Raw genomic sequence first — 20,421 nt, 5'->3', positions numbered from 1 at the left:
ACACATCCATCCCACCCTTTCCTCCAGGTATTTATGGGAGCAGCCCATCCAGAAAGGCTCCTGCAGATCCCCAAACCTCCCCAGTCCTCACTGTGCTCCGGGTGGCACCTGGTGACAGCCAACCTCCTTCCCCTTGTCTGTGGGACCCCCTGCTCCCCTCAGCCCATCCTGCCCCTGCCCTCCCCACTCCCCCGGCTGCCTGTGCAGCCTGTGCTGCCTGAGCCACAGGTCTGCGAGTTCCAGGCGAGCGTGAAATCCTTTCTAAACTTGGTAACCCCATTGCTGGCAGCTCTGGAGCTTGTTTTGCAGCCTGCGTGGGCCCTGCTCTCCCTTCTTGAGGAGCAGGGCAGGGGAGGGAAGTGCCGACTCGCTCCTATTACTTGCTGGGGTTGTGTAATCCCTTTGGAATTTGCTTTGAAAAACTATCTGCCCCCGGGAGCTGCTGACCCCTGTCCCCAGGGAGGCTCTGAAAAGAGCCCGGGGAGAAACCCAGAGCAGCCCCCGGTTCGGGTCAGCTTGGAGTGTCCCACTTTGAGGGCAGAAAGTTGGGATTTGGGTGCCTCTTGGCTTCCCTGGTTTGTGACAGGGGTTTGGGGCTTTGAAGGGAGAGCCTCTGGCTGCAGACCTTGCCCCAGGTCTGTACTGAACAGTGCTGGGCAGACGAGGGGAGCAGCCCCATGTCCCCCCGGGCTGCCCATCTCCCACCTGTCAGCAAAGGTTGGTGATGCCACCTGTCTGCAAGGGACTGTAAGGCTGCGTCAGACTGAAAATCACCCGTAAGGGCACCTGGAAGGAGCAGGAGCCTCTCCAGAACCACTGCAGGGAGTGCTGGAGTTTGGACTGGGAACCACAGCTGGGGCTCCCTGCAGACCCCTCCCAAAAGTGGCTCTGGAGAGTTTCCCTCTTCCGGAGCTCATTTTTGGAGTAGCACAGTACATCTGCCTCTCCAGGAGACTGCTCTGGAGAAGACTCGGGGGCAGAACAGCTTCAGCTGGTGGGGTCAGTGACAGCCCTCGCAGAGGTGCCAATGTCCCCATCCGAGGAGGTGTCAGTGTCCCCGTCCCAAAGGTGTGGGTGTCCCAGTCCCAGATGTGTCAGTGTCCCCATCCCCATCCCAGAGGTGTCAGCATCCCCATCCCAGGAGGTGTGGGTGTCCCCATCCCAGAGGTGTGGGTGTCCCCATCCCAGAGGTGTGGGTGTCCCAGTCCCAGAGGTGTCAGTGTCCCCATCCCAAAGGTGTGGGTGTCCCCATCCCAGAGGTGTCAGTGTCCCAGTCCCAGAGGTGTGGGTGTCCCCATCCCAGAGGTGTGGGTGTCCCCATCCCAGAGGTGTCAGTGTCCCCATCCCAGAGGTGTCAGTGTCCCCATCCCAAAGGTGTCAGTGTCCCAGTCCCAGAGGTGTGGGTGTCCCCATCCCAGAGGTGTCAGCGTCCCCATCCCAGAGGTGTCAGCGTCCCCATCCCAGGAGGTGTCAGCGTCCCCATCCCAGGAGGTGTCAGTGTCCCCATCCCAGAGCTGTGGGTGTCTCAGTCCCAGAGGTGCCAGCATCCCCATCCCAAAGGTGTGGGTGTCCCCCTCCTAGAGGTGTCGGTGTCCCAGTGCCAGAGATGCCAGTGTCCCCATCCCAAAGGTGTGGGTGTCCTCCTCCTAGAGGTGTCGGTGTCCCAGTGCCAGAGATGCCAGTGTCCCCATCCCAAAGGTGTGGGTGTCCTCCTCCTAGAGGTGTCGGTGTCCCAGTGCCAGAGATGCCAGTGTCCCCATCCCAAAGGTGTGGGTGTCCTCCTCCTAGAGGTGTCGGTGTCCCAGTCCCAGAGATGCCAGTGTCCCCATCCCAAAGGTGCACCGCAGCCCTCGGGGCAGCTCTACAACTCCTACACGGACTCCATTTACAGCTGAGCAGAGAAACACGGAGCACAAACACGGCCAGAGCCCTCTGTGCCCTCCTCCTGCTCTCTGCCAGGCTCCCCTGGCCGTGCCTCAGGTATTTCCGAGTCCTGGAGCCCGTCCCAGAGGCTCCCAAGTGTCCAAGTGCAGGGAGGTGTGTGTTTCTCCGCGCTTCCCCTGCGCAGGAAGAAGGTGACCCGTCCTTTGCTCTTAATGACTCTTTGAGCATTTCCTTTGGGGTTATTCAGGGAAAAGGGAGGAAGTCTGTCGGGTGACAAGGTAACCGAGTCCTGTCCAACAAAGCCCGAGCCATTAACTGTAACTGGTACTTAACGGGGGCATTCAACTGCTGGGCCCGCGGGGATTTATTTAAAGACGTGGTTTAAGGCACATGGCATGAGCCATGTGAAAACAGCAGTGTCCTTGGATAGCAGCTAATTCCCGTCTCAGATGCGCTGCTGGCACCGCACGACACGGCACAAACACCGACAGCTGTGCTGGGTCTGTCCCCGCTGCGCTCCGCGGGCTGCGGGTCCCACTCTGCTCCCGAGCTGCTCCGGGTTCCTGGCAGGCAGCAACCCCAGCGGTGCCAGGAGAGGCTGGGAGGGGGGTCCAGTCACGTTTTGGGATGGTGAAGTAGAAGGGGAAGCACACGAGCCCATGCTTGGAGTTATACAGAGAATTTACTGGCTCGTGCTGAGGTGAAACATCGCTTTGATGGAGCAGAGCAGTGTCTGGGACACAGGGATGGGGTCACAGCTGGGGTTCAGGCTCCTCCATGGCTCCAGGGTGTGGGAGACCCTCAGGAGCTTGCTCAGCTACCAAAGCCAGGGAAGGGGAGAGGAAGAGCTGCAGCTGAGAGGACAAGCAGGAGGTTTCCTTCTGCGGAGAGAAGGGACATAATCACAGAATCGTGGAATCCCAGACTGGTTTGGTCTGGAAGGGACATTGAAGACCACTCAGCCCCATCATTGGCAGGGGCAGGGACACCTCCCACTATCCCAGGGTGCTCCAAGCCCTGTCCAACCTGGCCTTGAACACTTTCAGGGATGGGGCAGCCACAAGAGCTGAGTCGCATCCCTGGGGTGGTGGGGAGAAGCACTAGAGCCCTGGGGAATCCCCCATGGGATTCCTGGAGCTCCAAGAGACCGAAGGGAGGGACACACTCACAGATCCACAGCAGAGCTTGAGAGGAGCTGAAACCATGACTGGCACCACTTGCAGAGGGATCTGCAGGATTGTGGGAGCCCAGGGTGAGGTGAAGGCATCAGAGCCCAGGGGGTTTGAGGAGGAGCACGTCCATGTCCTCCAGGAACTGGGATTGGCACCTCTGCAGTCCCAAGAGGTGGTGAGGGTAGGGCAGAGCCCCTGAGACACTCCTCCACAGCCACAAGTGATCCTGCAGCTGCAGAGGGAAATCCTGAGACTCAGGACCTGCTGTGCCTCAGGGCTGGCGCTTGCTTTGTCTCCCCAGGTGCTAAACCTGTTCCTGGCTCTGCTGCTGAGCTCCTTCAGCGCCGACAGCCTGGCGGCGTCGGACGACGACGGGGAGATGAACAACCTGCAGATCGCCATCGGCCGCATCAGCCGCGGCATCGCCCTGGCCAGGGCCGCGCTGCTGGCGCTGCTGCGCCGCCTCTGCAAGGGCAAGAAGGTGGCGCCCGAGGAGGAGCAGGACCCCGGCAAAAGGGACAGCTCCGTGCTCAACCACATGGACGCGGCCCTGGAGCCCAAGGCAGGGTACCTGGATGGCGTCACAGGCAAGGAGCACATTTTCATGGATGAGCTGGACCACATGAATTTCATCAACAACCCCAACCTGACGGTGCAGGTCCCCATCGCCTCCGAGGAGTCCGACCTCTACGAGGAGACCAGCACCCAGTCGGACACCGAGGACACCACCAAGGTCAGGAAGGTGGATGGGAGGGAAGGGTTTCACCCCAAAACTGGGACCTGCCCATTCTTGCTGTGCTGCCCAAAGAATGATGTTGGTTTGGGTCGCTTTTAGCTTTCTCACAGGGCTGGCGTGGGCCAAACTTGCTGTTTTCCAAGCTGGCATTTCCCAGTGTAAGCTGGAGTAGGAGGGGAGGATCCAAGCAGGGCTTTGGCTGTTTTGGGTCAGACTGTGGGGTTTTTGCTGGTGCCAGAGTGTTCCACTGCACCACAGGGCCGGTGCAAGGGTCAGAGTGCTCAGTTTGGGGTTAAAGATGTTCCAGAGGAATCTGATGCCAGGAAATCTGCTGATGGCACTATCATTGGATCCACTGCTAATGCCTCGGAAAGCGTCGTCCTGGGGGGCTGAACCAGATGGAGGAGCTTAGCAGGGGTGAACATGAAGCGAGGGATGTGGGATCCAAAGCTGAGACAGCTGAGTCCAGTTTCCAGGCGACTGCTGGGCTCCACTGGGAGGGTGGCAGGGGGACAAGAAACTTAGGAAGACCCAAGTGGACACAAAAGGGTGATGGTGTGGTGGGAAATTACTGCTCACTCCAAAGTCCTGGGGACACAGGGGGCAGCTGGAGGTGCTGAGGGGGACAGGAGCAGGTGCCTCAGCCTGGGAAGGGGGTTTGTTTGGACAATAGAACAGCCCTGAGTGGGATTTGTCATGACTGGATGGCAAACGTGTGCCCAGGAGCTGAGGGAACTCTAGAAAGCTCCATCCCAACCAACCCTGCCAGCTCCAGGAGGCATCTGGTGCTGCTGAACACCTGGATGGGACTGCACAGGGAACCCAGGAAGGGCTGAAAAATGAAGCAGGGCTCCCAAAAGTGCAGAGCCTCTCACCTCCCTCCCATCTGCAGGCTCCTCACAGCTCTGCACGGTGACAGGGACCCAGCTTGGCACAACATGGGGCGAGGAGAGAGGACAATCCTGCTTATTTGGTGTTATCTGGGACAAGAGGGGGGTTTCAGCATTTGGGGTGCAGGAGGGGGACAAGAGGAAAAATGGGGCTGGCCATCATCACTGCCACTCTAGAGGGGACAAACTTGTGTGGAGTATCTTGGTCAAGGGAATGGGCCAGCAGAGTTGCTGCTCTCAGTTCCCCCAGTGCTCCACCAGGAGGGCTGAGGGCTGACATTCCCCCCCAGATTTTTCCTGCCACAACCCCAGTCCCACAGCAGCAGTGCCCAGCACAGCAGGTGCACTGCAGTGGTGATGCCACTGCCAGCCTGGCCACCATGGCAGAGGACACGTGGGGTCCCCATGGACCTCAGTTCCCTGTCACCACCCTCCCAGCAGGTGGGGAAACCCTGGTGAGCAGTCATGGGGCCCATCCTGGCACCGCTCTGGCTTCAGGGTGTGCTCAGCCGATAGCACTGCTCCAAGCAGTGCACAGAAAAACTCTGAGCCATCCCCACTGCTCAGCAAAGGCAGAGGGCACCTCTCAACCAGTAAACAGCAGTTCAGCCCATTGGGGCTGTTTGGTTTGGTGCCTAAATTCAAAACTGACTCAGGTGGGAGCCAAGGGGGTTCATTAAAAACAGGGGGCCTGCCAAGGCAGGGGGAACGATGGGCTGCAATGTATCATGGAATCACAAATTATCTGGGTTGGTTAAGAGTCTCAAAGACCAGGTAGTTCCATGGTAGTTCCCTGCCATGACAAGGACACCTCCCTCTGTCCCAGCTGCTCCAAGCCCCAATGTCCAGCCTGGCCTGGGACACTGCCAGGGATCCAGGGGCAGGAGCTGCTCTGGGCACCCTGTGCCAGCCCTGCCCACCCTGCCAGGAACAATTCCTGCCCAATATCCCACCCAGCCCTGCCCTCTGGCAGTGGGAGCCATTCCCTGTGTCCTGTCCCTCCGTCCCCAGTCCCTCTCCAGCTCTCCTGGAACCCCTTTAGGCCCTGGAAGGGGCTCTGAGCTCTCCCAGACCCTTCCCTTCTCCAGGCTGAACACCCCCTGCTCTCCCAGCCTGTATATACAAGGTGGAATGACAATTAGCAATCAGCTGCAGATGGAGCCAGAGCCCCGCGCACCGCCCGCTCCGGGACCCTCCCGGGCTGCTCAGACCGCGCTCATAAACCCTCTCCACTTCCAGAGCAGCTCCTTTCCAAGGAAAAGCTCTTCTTCGGGGAAATGACAGCGGCAGGATCATCGCAGCTGCAATTTTGCGTGTCGTGCTTGATTTCTCTCTGCAGCTGAAAGCAGGGAGGAGGTGCCAGCCCGGTCTGTGGCTCTGCAGAGTCAGTGCGGGGGCTTTTCCCATGGGGATCCCATCCTACTGGGCAGGGTGACGTGTGCCGAGATGCTCCGGGCTGTGATGCAGCACAGGGGTGTTGTCAGTGGAGCTGAGGGAGCTGGAAAGGGGCTCAGCCTGCAGAAAAGGAGGCTCAGGGGGAACCTTGTGGCTCTGCACAGCTCCTGACAGGAGGGGCAGTGAGGGGGGTCGGGCTGTGCTCCAGGAACAGGGACAGGAGCAGAGAGAACGGCTCAGGGTGGGCAGGGGAGGTTTAGGTTGGATATTAGGGAAAAATTCTTCACTGAAAGGGTTCCCCAGCCCTGGCCCAGCTGCCCAGGGCAGGAGTGGAGTCCCATCCCTGGACAGGTTTAAAGCCATGTGGATGTGGCACTTGGGGACAGGGGTCAGGGGTGGCCTTGGCACTGCTGGGCTCGCTGGCCTCAGGAGGCTTTTCCAACCTGGACAGTTCTGTGATTCTCAGTGCTGGGGATCATGGGGTGAGTCAGGGTGTGCAGCAGCAAGGATGGGAAAGCTCCAGCCAGGCTGGAGATGCTGTGCTAGGTGTGTGATGGAAATTGCCCTCCAAACCTGTGGTTCCAAGTGTGGGAGGGCTCAGGAGCCCCCAGGGATGGGTTTTATCCCTGTCCCCATCCAGGAGACCCTGCCCTGAGCTCCACCCACAGAACAGAAGAGTTCCATGAGCCATCCAAGGGCCTTTTGGACCTTACCCTCATCTTCAGGGCAGTTGCACTGGTTTGTCCCCACCTTGACCCTTTCCAAGGCTGTCCTGGGGGCTCAGATGGCTCCTGTGTGTCCCTGCCTGGGGTCACAGCTTGCCTGGCTCCGTGCTGAGACTCCCTAATCCCCCTGCCCCTCCTGTCCCTCCCCTTGGCCTCGACTGAGGGTGGTCCCAGTGGTGTCAAGAGCCACCAGCTGAGAGCTGGTGCCACCCCTGCTGCTGTGTCCTCCCCTGCATGTCCCCAAAGGTCCCCCACAGCAACATCTTCTCACGGAGATGTGGCTGTGGCCCCTGAAGCTGTGGGCAGTGACAGTGCCTGGGTTTACCCCAGGGGCTTCTCCCTGGTTTTTGGAGGATGGAGCAGCTCCTTTATGGATTACCAAAAGCAGGAGCAGCCTGAGGGGTGGATTAGCTCCTTTCCATGTAAGCCAACACCTTCCTGTGCTAGAAATACCCATCCTGGATTCCCTGGTTCCTGCTGCTCCCAGGTAGGATAGGCAGGGCTGCTCGTTCCTCAAGTGTTGCATGAGGGCTTCTCAGAAAGCCAAAAACCAAACAAAACATAACAAAAAACCCACCAAATGGAGGAAAAAGAGTCCCAGGGGCTTGCCAAGGTTTTCTCTTGTTATCAGCCCCTCTGGCCTTGCTGAGTGGTGTCTGGGAAGGCAGCCAAGCTGAGCTGTGGAGCAGGATGGAGCTGGAAAGAGGTATTTGGGATGCAGGTTTTGAGCTTGGGTTCAACCTCGGGCTGGGGGCCCTTCAGCACGAGGCAAGCCAGAGGGAGGAGAGAGGAGAGGCTGCTTGGGTTTCTGCACTAAAGGGGAGCTGGCAGAGCAATTCTTGAATGGGGACACACAGGAGAGAAGGGGGAGGAGGAGGAGGGGGCAGTGAGAAAATCAGCCTGATGTGGTGGCAGAGGTGGATGGGAGATGGAGCTGCTGTCCTGGGAGGAAGGCTGGGATCAGGGGACCTATTGTTCCCTGAACCTGCATGAAAAGCAAAGCTCAGGTACCAACAATCTTCCAAGGTTTGCAGCCCTGGATGATTCAGCAGCCTCTAGGCTGTGTCCATGGGAAGGGGACTTGGAGCATCGTCCAGACAAGGGGGTCCCACCACCCATCTGGTCATGCCTGGGCTCTCTGGGGCAGGAGGAGCATGGCTGGAGGCAGCCAAAGCCCAGGTGCCTGGCCTGAGTTCCTGTCTGTCTGCAGAACCCCGTGTGCAGTGACAACGCCTCGTCCGTGTGCAGCACAGTGGATTACAAACCGCCCGCGCCCGAGGAGGAGCAGGTGGCAGAGGTGGCTGAGGAGAGCAACGAGCCCGAGGAGTGTTTCACTGAAGGTGAGGGACAGAGCAGGGCTGTGGGAGATGGGTGTAGAGAGGGGAAAATGGGGGTGGAGGGACCACTGCCAGCCAGGTCTTACAGCACAGGGGCCCCCAGGCTCCCTGAGCTCAGCCCCAACACCAAATCCTCCTGTACCACCACAGAGGTGATCCCCGGTGTCCTGGCTTGAAGGACAGGTGTCTGCCAATAAAAGGCAGAAGCTTCTCTTTGAAATGGAGAATGTAAACCTCCTCCTCCAAATTATTATTATAATTTTGAAATTAAGGAGCTCTCAGGCAAAGATATGGGAATTAGGAATAACAGTTCTTTACTAGGAAAATTAAAATAGAAATACAGTATTACAAAGAACAATCCCAACACTGACAGAGTCAGAATATAACCTAACACCCTGTCAGTCAGTCAGTCAGGGTGTTGGCAGCAGTCCCATTCAATGGTGGCTGCATCCTCCTGCAGTGGCAGATGTGGTTCAGCTGGAGCAGTGCTCCTGGAGAAGGTGCAGTTTCCTCTGAAGCTCCAGGGATGATGTGGAAAGGTCTGGTTTTCCTCTGGAATCCAGTGGAAAGAAGGTTCCTTGGTGTCCAAATCTCAGTTTTTATCTGGGTAGGAAAGGCTTGGCTCCTCCCCTGGCTGGAGCATCTCCCAGTGGGATGATGGAATTTTATCAGTCATGCCCTGGGACTCACTGGCCATTAACAGGAAATATCTCCTGGAGGGAGGATGGGCTGTGGGAAGATAAAGATGATTGCCCAGCTGGTTTAAAGCTGGCCCATGAGCAGATAATGTGTGCCAGGAGATCAGGGGCACTGCCCCACCCGGCTGCAGCAGATGGGGACAGAATTCACATTTCTGGGCACATCAGCCCAACACACCCACGGAGCCCCTCTCAGGCACCCCACCTAAGCCCAGCAGGAACCCAGTCCAACTTGCACTAGGGAGGGTTTAAAATGCCAGTAGAACTGATAACAGTGGGAACACCCTGGCCAGGAGTGACCCCAGCCCTGTGTCCCCAGGCTGTGTGAAGAGGTTCCCCTGCCTCTATGTGGACATCAACAGTGAGAAGGGGAAGACTTGGTGGAACCTCAGGAAAACCTGCTTCCGCATCGTGGAGCACGACTGGTTCGAGACTTTCATCGTCTTCATGATCCTCCTCAGCAGCGGGGCACTGGTAGGTCCCACCTTTCCCCTGTCCCAAGGGCTCTGCAGCAGCTTCCCAGCCTGAGGGAGCCCAGGGAGGTGACAGAGCCCAGGCTCTGGGCATGTCCTGTGCCAAACAATCCAGCTGTGGGCAGATGTTAGATTTCAAACCCCATTTGGCTCAGGTCTAACATCCTCCAGGAGTCCTTGTACCCCCTGGTCGACCCCTCCAGCATCCCTGGACTATCATCCACAGGCTGTGGTCCATGGGCTTGAGGGGATGCTGCTGCCTACAGCCCCCATCCTGTTCTTAATGCCAATTATGAGCCCTCTGAACCATTTATTAAGCTTTGTGTGGTTCCTCATTTCACCACCACCACCCTCACTGGTTGTCAGGCGGTGCTTGACAAACAGTTCATGGTTTTTATTTTGCTGTTCAGCACCTCCATCAGTGCCTGGCGCCCCCTCTCAGAACCTGGATGTTCCATAAAATCAACCTAATTAATTATCTGTGTTGGCCTGGTGCTGTTTTCTGAGGGTTTGGGTGGATTTAACCCAGGAAATACCAACTTCTCTGCAGGTTTGGAGGTGGAGAGAGAGGGAAAGAGAACAGAGGGATTGAGAGGGTTTTCAGACACACTTTACATGTCTGCAGCTCGCTCTGAGGTGGTTTGGGGGTGTCTGAGGTTGTAGCTGGTGCAGGAATTGAAAGCTGTGCTACACCAGCTGTGCAACACCTGTTCACCATGGGTATAGTACTCACCCAAACTCCTTAGGGCATTTTCAAAACTCCCAAAGCATCCCAAGGTGCGGGTTGGTGTTCCTGGGGTTTGAGCTGAGACACCTGGGAATTGGATGCAGCTGGACTTTGGCTTCAGTGCAGCTCTGCTTTGGGTCCAAACCACAAAGCCAAGGGACTTGCAAACAGGAGCTGGACCCCAGGGTGATCAGGTGCCCATGGACCAGCCATCCTTGGGCTCCCAGCTTCCTGAGCCCTGGGAAAGCAGGGAGATGCCAGTATGGCTGTGCTCTGGGATGCCACAGGTCCCATGGAGGATGACTTCAGGTAGCTCTGTGGGGTGTTCCATGGAGGATGACTGTCCCTTAGCTCTGTGGGGTGTTCCATAGAGGATGACTGTCCCATAGCTCTGTGGAGTGTTCCATGGAGGATGACTGTCCCGTAGCTCTGTGGGGTGTTCCATGGAAGATGACTGTCCCATGGCTCTGTGGGGTGTTCCATGGAGGATGACTGTCCCATAGCTCTGTGGGGTGTTCCATAGAGGATGACTGTCCGTAGCTCTGTGGGGTGTTCCATGGAAGATGACTGTCCTATGGCTCTGTGGGGTGTTCCATAGAGGATGACTGTCCCACGGCTCTGTGGGGTGTTCCATGGAGGATGACTGTCATGTAGCTCTGTGGGGTGTTCCATGGAGGATGACTGTCCCTAGGCTCTGTGGGGTGTTCCATGGAGGATGACTGTCCCATGGCTCTGTGGGGTGTTCCATGGAGGATGACTGTCCCATGGCTCTGTGGGGTGTTCCATGGAGGATGACTGTCCCATGGCTCTGTGGGGTGTTCCATGGAGGATGACTGTCCGTAGCTCTGTGGGGTGTTCCATGGAGGATGACTGTCCCTTAGCTCTGTGGGGTGTTCCATGGAGGATGACTGTCCCACGGCTCTGTGGGGTGTTCCATGGAGGATGACTGTCCCATGGCTCTGTGGGGTGTTCCATGGAGGATGACTGTCATGTAGCTCCGTGCCCCTTGCAGGCTTTCGAGGACATCTACATTGAGCAGCGCAAGGTGATCCGCACCATCCTGGAATACGCAGACAAGGTCTTCTCCTACATCTTTGTCATCGAGATGCTGCTCAAGTGGGTGGCCTATGGCTTCAAGGTGTACTTCACCAATGCCTGGTGCTGGCTGGATTTCCTCATCGTGGATGTACGTGATGAGCAGGGCCAAGCCAAGGGGCTTGGGGGCATTAGGGACTGTTGTAAATGAACCCAGATCGTATTTTAGAGGATAAAGGGGTGGCTGTGGAATGAGGGCTTATACCATTTCTTAAAATAATGGTCCCCACAGGAAGGAACACTTAATTCCTGATTGCAGAAACCTTTCAAACCCTTCTGTTTTACACCCAAGCCAAGAAAAGCCCCTGCAGTTACACCAGGCCCAGTAGAACTGTGAAGGGACAGAGGGTCTCCCAAATGGTCCATGACAGAACAATCTGTCCTTTTTGTGCCCCACATCGATTCCACCCTCACCCTCAAGAGTCACACACTCCTGTGCCATCCCTGGAAGTGTCCAAGGCCAGGTTGGACAGAGCAGCCTGGGATAGTGGAAAGTGTCCCTGCCATGGCAGGAGGTGGGACTGGATGGTCTTTAAGGTCCCTTCCCACTCAAACCATTCTGGGATTCGGTGACCCTTGAGGTGTCTGGTCACCAGGGACCCCAAGGACTCAATGTCTTGTGTCCCAGGCTAAAGGATGACCACTAGCTTGAGGGACTGGGCAGAGAGGGAAGGGCAGGAGCTGCAGTTGTGTTTCCACCCGAGGTGCTGCTGATCACTTGGGCTGCTCCTTCTTCCAGGTGTCCCTGGTCAGCCTGACAGCAAACTGGCTGGGATACTCTGAGCTGGGAGCCATCAAATCCCTGCGGACGCTGAGGGCTCTGCGACCTCTGCGTGCTCTGTCCCGGTTTGAGGGCATGAGGGTAAGTGTGTCCCCATGTGCTGCTGGCCCTGACAGGGACATGAGAGCCTTCAGCCATCCCCCACATCAAGGACATCCCAGTTGGTTTCCAGGGGCCTCCAGACGGGTGGGATCAATGCTAAGGTACCTTTGGTCCGGTCTGACCTCACTCATTGCTGGGGAGGGCAAGCTTGGGGCATGGGGACATGAAGGTCCCATCCAGGGCCCCCAAGGTGTTTTCTCTCCTTGCAGGTGGTGGTGAATGCCCTGGTGGGCGCCATCCCCTCCATCATGAACGTCCTGCTGGTCTGCCTCATCTTCTGGCTGATCTTCAGCATCATGGGGGTGAACCTGTTTGCAGGGAAGTACTACAGGTGTGTCAACACCACCACGGGCGAGCTCTTCGACATCAGCTCGGTCAACAACAAGAGCGACTGCATGGCCCTGCTCTACTCCAATGAGGTCAGATGGGTCAACGTCAAGGTCAACTTCGACAACGTGGGCTTGGGATACCTGTCCCTGCTGCAGGTGGTACGTCACGACACGGGGTGTCACCGTCCGAGGCGTGCGGGGCAGGGGGGTGGGATGAGCATCAGAGCTAATGTGGCATGGGGTTTCTTAGCTGCTTCTTAGCTCCAAAGCTGGTTTTTAACACCCAAACCCCCTTAGCTAGGGGTTTCCTCCCAGCCAAGGAGGATGAGGGCCAAGGTAGAAGATGGGAGGGGAAGGTGTTGCCAGGGAGCTGCTACAGCTGGGTGCAGACAGCACCAAGGGAGGCGCTGCAAAGCAGCCCCTGCAGAGCACGGGGTGCAGGAGTCAAGAGGGGAGGCTCTGCCTTACCCCTGCACCCCTTTGGAAAGTTCAGGCTGCTCCAGCAATAGGGACTTTGCGTGGGGAGGTGACGACTGGAAAAAGGGCGCACGTGTTCCCTGTGGGCAGTGGGCGAATGCAGTCGAGTTCCACTGAACTCCCCACAGCTGGGCCAGGCAGCAAAGGGGAACTGCTCACCACAGCTTTAACAAAAATATAGGTGTGGGTTCCATTATAGGGCAGGCTGGGGCTAGTCCCATCAGATCCAGGGGAACTGGTGGCTGCAGCATCAGAAAACAGCCCCAGCTGATGACACTGCTTCTAAATTCAGCTTCCTCTTCAGGCTTGTTGTTCCATCAGATTCAGGAAACAAGATGTGTAGACCTTTTGTTTAACAAATCAGCAGCAAAAGGCTGTAAGAGATGCAGTGGAGATCCTGTAAAAGATTTGGTGTAGTCTTCCACCCCGCTAAGATGGGAATTCAGCAGAAACAGAGGCAGGATATGGAAGTCAGGGCTATGGAGTTTGGGCACAGTTTGGGACTGGAAAGGAGGCAGCTGGCCCTGGCACAGCTCTGCCTTTCAGAAAATTACTTCGAAGTCAAGAGGAAAAGAGAGAAAAGAGTCAATTGTTTTGGGAAGTCACTGGTAGCCTCAGCCCTAGAAGGGGCCATATTCACACGGGAATTTCCATATTTCTGGGACATTTTTCTTGTGGATTGAACCCACGTTCCTCTCCTGCCATTCCCACAGAGAAGCCAGAGTGCTCAGAGCTAAACCCCAGACATGCACCCATCACCTTCCTTTTCTTCCCAGCCCCAAACAACTCCCAGAAAATGCATTTTTCTCCACTGCCATAGAATCACAGAATCCTTTATGTTGGAAAAGACTCCAAGCTTGACCATTCCTGTTCCCACAGGCAACCTTCAAAGGCTGGATGGACATCATGTACGCAGCCGTGGACTCACGCGAGGTGAGGGACACGCAGGGACACATTGCTGATGCCAGGGGTGGATTCCCCTTGGCAGACTGGGAGCAGGATTCCAGAACTGACAGGCACGGATCCTTGGCTACAGCATCACCTCTGGCTCTGTCTTTTGCCTGGGCTGCCTGCATCCCACCCACAACTTCAGCCAGGGCATGGGCTACAGGGTGAAGAAACCCCCAAAATGTATCAGATCATGGAATCCCAGCATGGTTTGTGTTGGAAGTGACCCTAAAAACCATCCAGTGCCTCCCCCAGCCATGGGCAGTGACACCTTCCACTATTCCAGGGTGCTCCAAGCTCTGTCCAATGCAGCCTTGGACACCTGGGCAGCCACAACCTCCCCCTGCTGAGGTGCACAGCCTCAAAAAGGGCAGCCACGTGTCCCTGTGCCACCCACGTCATTGTCACCTGCAGCCTGGCCCCACACTGAGCTCCCACCTCACCCCACAGCTGGGGCTGAATCTGCTCCACTCAGCTTCAGTTCCAGGGGACAAAATCCCTGTTCTGCCCCCACTACTCCAACCTGGGGGGCTCATCCTTCTGCCTGCTGTGGCACGATGTCCTCCATGAGCCTTCTAGCTGGGAAAGCTCATCCCATCCTGGAGAAAGTGCCTGGCTTGCCTTGTGCAATCAATGGCTTCTGAGATCAGAGCAACCAGCGTTTAACCATTGGGTTCAAGGAGTGGTTAAAATAACCCAAGTGTTTGAAGAGTGTCGTGCAAAGGCTATTCCTGCTGTGATCCATCCCCAAAAGTGTCCCCACAGCAGAAGGGTTTCCTATTGTCCTCCAGTCACACTGTGGGTCACCCCACGCAGGCTGAAGGGGTGGTTTTCATTGCCTTTTTTTAGCACCCTTCCATCACCCTCTGAAAATCCCTCAGGATTTGCTGCCACTGGGGCAAAGCTGGTTTGGGAGAAAATCCTCCCTGTTCTGCCACGAGCTTTCCTCAAAATGGGGGAAGCCAGTGGGGTCACCTTAGGGTGTCTCTGGTCAAACCCAGATCAGGATTAAGGGATGCTCCTCGGGATGAGGAACATTATCCAGGGTTGTCAGGCTGTATCACCCAGCTGTGCTGGTGTGACACATTAATCCACTTTTTCTTTCCCCTCTCAGATATATTTCAGCCCTTGAAATGCTGATTATTGGGAAGAAACTAATTTGCTCATTAATATCACTGCAAAGGCCATCCTCTCCCATTCCCCAGCCCATGCTGTGGGATTGGGGTCAGCATGTCCTTGTCCCTCAGTCAGTGTCACATGGATGTCCCTTCCCATGGCTACTCCCATTGGGAACACACAGCCAAAAGTTTTGGAGCAGCCACCCCCTGGCTCAGTCCAAACACCACAAGCCCTTGTCTGGAGGCTTAGGGACACCTTTTTGAGACAGGGTCAGTCTCACATTTCCCATTTCTCCTGGCCAGATTGAAGAGCAGCCACAGTACGAGATCAACCTCTACATGTACATCTACTTTGTCATCTTCATCATCTTCGGTGCCTTCTTCACCCTGAACCTCTTCATCGGCGTCATCATTGACAACTTCAACCAGCAGAAGAAAAAGATGAGTATTTCCTGACTCCTGAGGTGCTGCTCCAGGCTGGAGGGGGCCAGCACAGCAGTGGGGTGATGGGCCCAGGGCCACCATGCCTGGGACCAGGATGGATCCCAGGATTTTTATCCATTAGTGGCTTCCAGGCACTGGACATGGTGTCCTGGTCATAGCAGTTACAGAGGTCTTAATTTACGGGTGCAGAGGGAGGAAGCAAAGGGAGGCTGTGTTTTCTCTTGCCTGGGCCATCAATTTTATTTTCTTTGCCTGCCCTGGGATCATTTTCCCATGCACAAGGTTGAGACTCTGTTTCTGCTCCAAGCCAATAGCTCAGGGCTGATGCCCCAGAGCAGGGGACGAGCAGAGGGCGGGCAGGGCCAAGCACACTGGTGGTGCTGAGCCAGGTCTGCAGGACACAGAGAGGATGCCTTGTCCCCAGCAGGGTCTCTGAGGGGCTGGAGATACTTGGTGGGAGGGACATGGTCAGACACACTTGGTGGGAAGAGAATTCCTGAGACTAACAGCAGTGATTCCCTTTATACTTTGGAGGCAAAGATATCTTCATGACAGAAGAGCAGAAGAAATACTACAATGCCATGAAGAAGCTGGGCTCCAAGAAACCCCAGAAGCCCATCCCCAGGCCAGCGGTACGTTGGGCTCGTCCTCCTGAGTGTGGGTCCTGGAGTGGAGCACATAGGGAACACTTCAAGCCACCAGCTGTCCCAAAGGGAATGAGAAGGGTTCAGGGAAGACCGTTTGCCCCAGAGTTGCTCTCCAGACAAGACCTGGCCAAGAGCTGGGGCTTCACAAGATGGTGACATCAGGCCACCTCCTTTGGGTCTGCCCTTTAGCCCTTGGTCTTCTGGCAAGGGTAATGGTGGGGTTTCTTTTGCAGGAATTTGGTTTTTTTCCTAGTTCAGCTCCCAGCTCCTCTCTGGAAGGGAGTTGGGCTCAGAGAAAGCTCAGCTTTCAACCCCCCAGAAGGGACCTGGTCCAGCCAAAACCTCAGCTGTGATCTGGGTTTTGTACCCCTGCACAAGGGAGGTCTTTCCCATGTGTTAATTGGTGCCCTATTAGCTGTGGGTGTAATTAGTAAGTGTGGCCACTCCTCCTGGCCGTGGTGTTCCCAGGTGTGCTTCATCCTCAGAGAGGCTGGGAATCCTCCCCCTGTAACTTTTGGGGCTGTGAGAGCCGTGCTGGCCACAACCCTGAGGCTTCCCACACTTGTAAATATGGTTCCTTCTTCTCTTTTTGTTGTATTTTTGTTTTGTTGTGTCTGTCCCATGTTCCCACCTCTTCTCTGGTGCTCCATCATCACCCTTGTGTCCCTCATTGCAGAACAAAATCCAAGGGAAGGTGTTTGACTTTGTTACCAAGCAAGTGTTTGACATCACCATCATGATCCTGATTTGCCTGAACATGGTGACCATGATGGTGGAAACAGATGACCAGAGCGAGCTCAAGACCTCTGTGCTCTACAAGATAAACCTGGTCTTCATCGTCATCTTCACCGGGGAGTGCGTGCTCAAGATGTTCGCCCTGCGTCACTACTTCTTCACTGTGGGCTGGAACATCTTCGACTTTGTGGTGGTCATCCTCTCCATCCTAGGTGAGTCCTGCTGCTCCCACCAGTCCCTCAGGGATTCCACTGAACAATGAAGAGTGGAAGTGGTCTCACCAATCCACACCACCAAGCTGTCAACCTTTGAGCAGCGCCAAGCCAGCAGGACCCTGAGACATGACACATGTAAGGGCACTCCAGGCCAGCAGGCTGGGGACATCTCTGCTCCACCTTTGTGTTCTCTTTTTCTGAAACAGAGCAGCCAGAGTTTAACCCTTGGGTCTGTGCTCAGAGGTTATTTTTAAATATTTTCCCTGTCACTGGGAAAAATTCTTAGGAGCCATTGGGGATGGCCTTGCCTCACTGTGTCTGCCCAGACAAACTGGAGCAGATCCCCTTTACCTCCCACTGGTGGCAGAGCAAATGCATCTGTCCTTCCTCCCTCCACAGGTATCGTCCTCTCAGACATCATCGAGAAGTACTTTGTGTCCCCCACCCTCTTCAGGGTGATCCGGCTGGCGAGGATCGGCCGCGTGCTCCGGCTGATCCGAGGAGCCAAAGGCATCCGCACGCTCCTCTTTGCCCTGATGATGTCCCTGCCTGCCCTGTTCAACATCGGCCTCCTGCTCTTCCTCGTCATGTTCATCTACTCCATCTTTGGGATGTCCAATTTTGCCTACGTCAAGAAGGAGGCAGGGATCGATGACATCTTCAACTTTGAAACCTTTGGGAACAGCATCATCTGCCTCTTCCAGATCACCACATCAGCGGGCTGGGATGGGCTCCTCAGCCCCATCCTCAACAGCGGCCCCCCAGACTGCGACCCCGAGCTGGAGAACCCCGGGAGTTCGGTGAAAGGAGACTGTGGGAACCCCGCCATCGGCATCTTCTTCTTCTGCAGCTACATCATCATCTCCTTCCTCATCGTGGTGAACATGTACATCGCCATCATCCTGGAGAACTTCAGCGTGGCCACAGAGGAGAGCAGCGAGCCCCTCTGCGAAGACGATTTTGAAATGTTTTATGAAACCTGGGAGAAGTTTGACCCAGATGCCACCCAGTTCATTGCCTACAGCACCTTGTCTGACTTTGTGGACACCTTGCAGGAGCCACTCAGAGTTCCCAAGCCCAACAAGATCAAACTCATCACCATGGATCTACCAATGGTTGCTGGGGACAAAATCCACTGCCTAGACATTCTCTTTGCCCTGACTAAAGAAGTGCTGGGAGACTCGGGAGAGATGGATGCCCTGAAGGCCACCATGGAGGAGAAGTTCATGGCTGCCAACCCCTCCAAAGTTTCCTACGAACCCATCACCACCACCCTGAAGAGGAAACACGAGGAGGTTTGTGCCACCAAGATCCAGAGGGCGTTCCGGAGGTACCTGCTGCGGCGCTCGGTGAAGCAGGCGTCCTACATGTACAGGCACAGCCAGGACGCCCTGGGCGAGGACGCGCCCGAGAAGGAAGGGCTGATCGCCACCAAAATGCAGGAGATCTATGGGAACACTGGGACAGATGTGGAGACAGCCCCTGCCTTGGGCCTCGAGCCCATTCCCAGCTCTGAGACGCCCCAGGACGCTCCTGAGGAAGCACAGGCTTGGGGTAAGGAACGCGTGGTCAAAGAGTCGCTGGTGTAACATGAGGAAATTCCACCTCTGGCCCAGCCTGAAGAGACTTCATTTGTATCTCCTGTTCAAAGCTCTTCCGTGCACAGATCTCTAGATCTTAGATATTGAGCTAATTTCAGATATTTCAAAGCAGGATCTCCTCCTGATCCTGGATTTTACAGCCCACTGCACTTGCAAAGAGTTTAATCCTTTTTCTTATGAGAACTCAAATGTGAAATCTGTCGTCAGTGAAAGAGAAACAAGTTAGTTTTGAAATGATCTCATCATGGTAACGATGGTTTTCAGGCATGAACAGAAGAGTATGGTTGTCCTTTCACTTAAAGTAGTTATTTATTAATGTTATTTCACAATTAAGAGATTTTCCTGTATTTTATTCTTCCGGAGTGCAACCACACAACCGGTGAAAGATGAGCCAAGTGAAATAATATTAAGAATAATTATGGAAGACAGAAGGTTTTGTGAACAAAAATTCTCCAAAGTCTTAAAGTAGCACCTTTCTTTTGAACCTCTGAATAAGCTTGATGATTATTTTTTGTTACATACAAGAGAAAGTGCAATTATGTCTTAATAATTGGTTTGCAAAGCCAAAGCAAAGCATCTGCAGATTTGTTCTCAGGGTTAAATATCAGGTTTTCAAGGTCTCTGAATATGCATTGAAACCAGAAGTCATTCAGGTCTCTGTAGGATGAATGTAAACACTGTTTATAGTCAGGTTTTACTCTGTTTTCCCATTTCCATCCACGTTTTCTGGCAGGAAAGCAATGGGCAACGTTAGGGTTTGGAAAATGTCCTCCAAGAATCCCCAGTCCCTGGGACAAAACTCTCCAGGGGTTTTTTTCTAGCCCTGTTGCAAGAGGAACCATCCCACTGGAGTGCTCTTGGCTGGCATTCCAAATGTCCTAATTAATGACATGCATCCCCAGGGATCGGAGCAGATGTTTGAACAATCCTTTCCACGAGCTGCTTTAGGGGTGCCCTAAATCCCACCCAAGCCCCAGGTGGCTGCATGTAATAAACAACCCCATTGGGGTGTGAATCCCAAAATCCTCAGGAAGAGCATCCTTCCCTAGGCTGGGGCTGTGGAGAGGCCCCAGTGGCACATTCTGGATGGGCTGGGCAGATCCTCACCAGGAAACCTCCAGGCAGAGGAGCATTTTCCCAGGAGGAAAAAGGGACTTGTTTTTCACACAAGTGAGCAAAAGGAAAGTAAATAAAGAAAAATGCCCTGGCACCACTGTGGCTGCCCCATCCCTGGAAGTGTCCAAGGCCAGGTTAGACAGGGCTTGGAACACCCTGGGATAGTGGAAGGTGTCCCTACCCATGGCAGGGGGTGCCACTGGATGAGCTTTGAGGTGCTTCCAACCCAAACCATCCTGTGATTCTGTAAAAAATGGGCAAAAAGCCTCGTGTTTGCCTCTGACCACCTTCTGCCTTCAAAAGGGAAAAAACCTCTCTTGAGATCTAAACAAACATGAACCAAAACCTCTTCCAGTTCAAGCAGGGCTGCTCCTGAAGCCAAAGGCTCTCTCTTTTTGTACTCTGATGGTTCTCTTCTCTTCCCGGGCTGCTTTGGGTACTGCTGTCACTGATGCCCCATGGCCAGGCCGGCCAGGAGCGGTGCTGAGCTCCCAGCCAGGTGGCAGAGCCACAGACTCTCAGCTCATCCCAGGGCCTTGTGCTCTCATTTCCATGTCCATGCTGCCTGCAGCAGGAGCCTGAGTTGCTGCCACTGGCATTTCCATGGGAAGCATCCCTGGCAGGGCAGTCCCTGTCCGGATCATGGTTCACAATCGATGCTGCTTCTACATTTGTGTCGTCGGGGATGAGGAAATTCCCCAGAGCAGGGTTTGTGTGAGCTAAAGCCATTTTTCTTTGTACATTTCTTACAATAAACAACTGTAAATGATCTGTTA

General features: G+C 55.2%; 1 protein-coding gene across 1 annotated transcript in view; it reads left to right on the top strand.

Moving 5' to 3' along the window:
* Positions 1-20,421, top strand: part of SCN4A (sodium voltage-gated channel alpha subunit 4) — a 46,758-nt gene extending 26,337 nt beyond the window's left edge. The window contains exons 16-26 of the mRNA XM_056512098.1: positions 3,358-3,789; positions 8,013-8,142; positions 9,157-9,311; positions 11,050-11,223; positions 11,872-11,994; positions 12,225-12,503; positions 13,701-13,754; positions 15,191-15,328; positions 15,859-15,963; positions 16,655-16,925; positions 17,328-20,421. Coding sequence (XP_056368073.1) covers positions 3,358-3,789; positions 8,013-8,142; positions 9,157-9,311; positions 11,050-11,223; positions 11,872-11,994; positions 12,225-12,503; positions 13,701-13,754; positions 15,191-15,328; positions 15,859-15,963; positions 16,655-16,925; positions 17,328-18,517 — 3,051 coding nt within the window. The 3' untranslated portion in view covers positions 18,518-20,421. The remainder of the gene's footprint in view (positions 1-3,357; positions 3,790-8,012; positions 8,143-9,156; positions 9,312-11,049; positions 11,224-11,871; positions 11,995-12,224; positions 12,504-13,700; positions 13,755-15,190; positions 15,329-15,858; positions 15,964-16,654; positions 16,926-17,327) is intronic.

This window comes from Oenanthe melanoleuca, chromosome 27 (assembly GCF_029582105.1).
Source record: "Oenanthe melanoleuca isolate GR-GAL-2019-014 chromosome 27, OMel1.0, whole genome shotgun sequence".
Taxonomy (NCBI): Eukaryota; Metazoa; Chordata; class Aves; order Passeriformes; family Muscicapidae; genus Oenanthe; species Oenanthe melanoleuca.
This window is presented reverse-complemented; position numbering and strand designations above follow the sequence as displayed.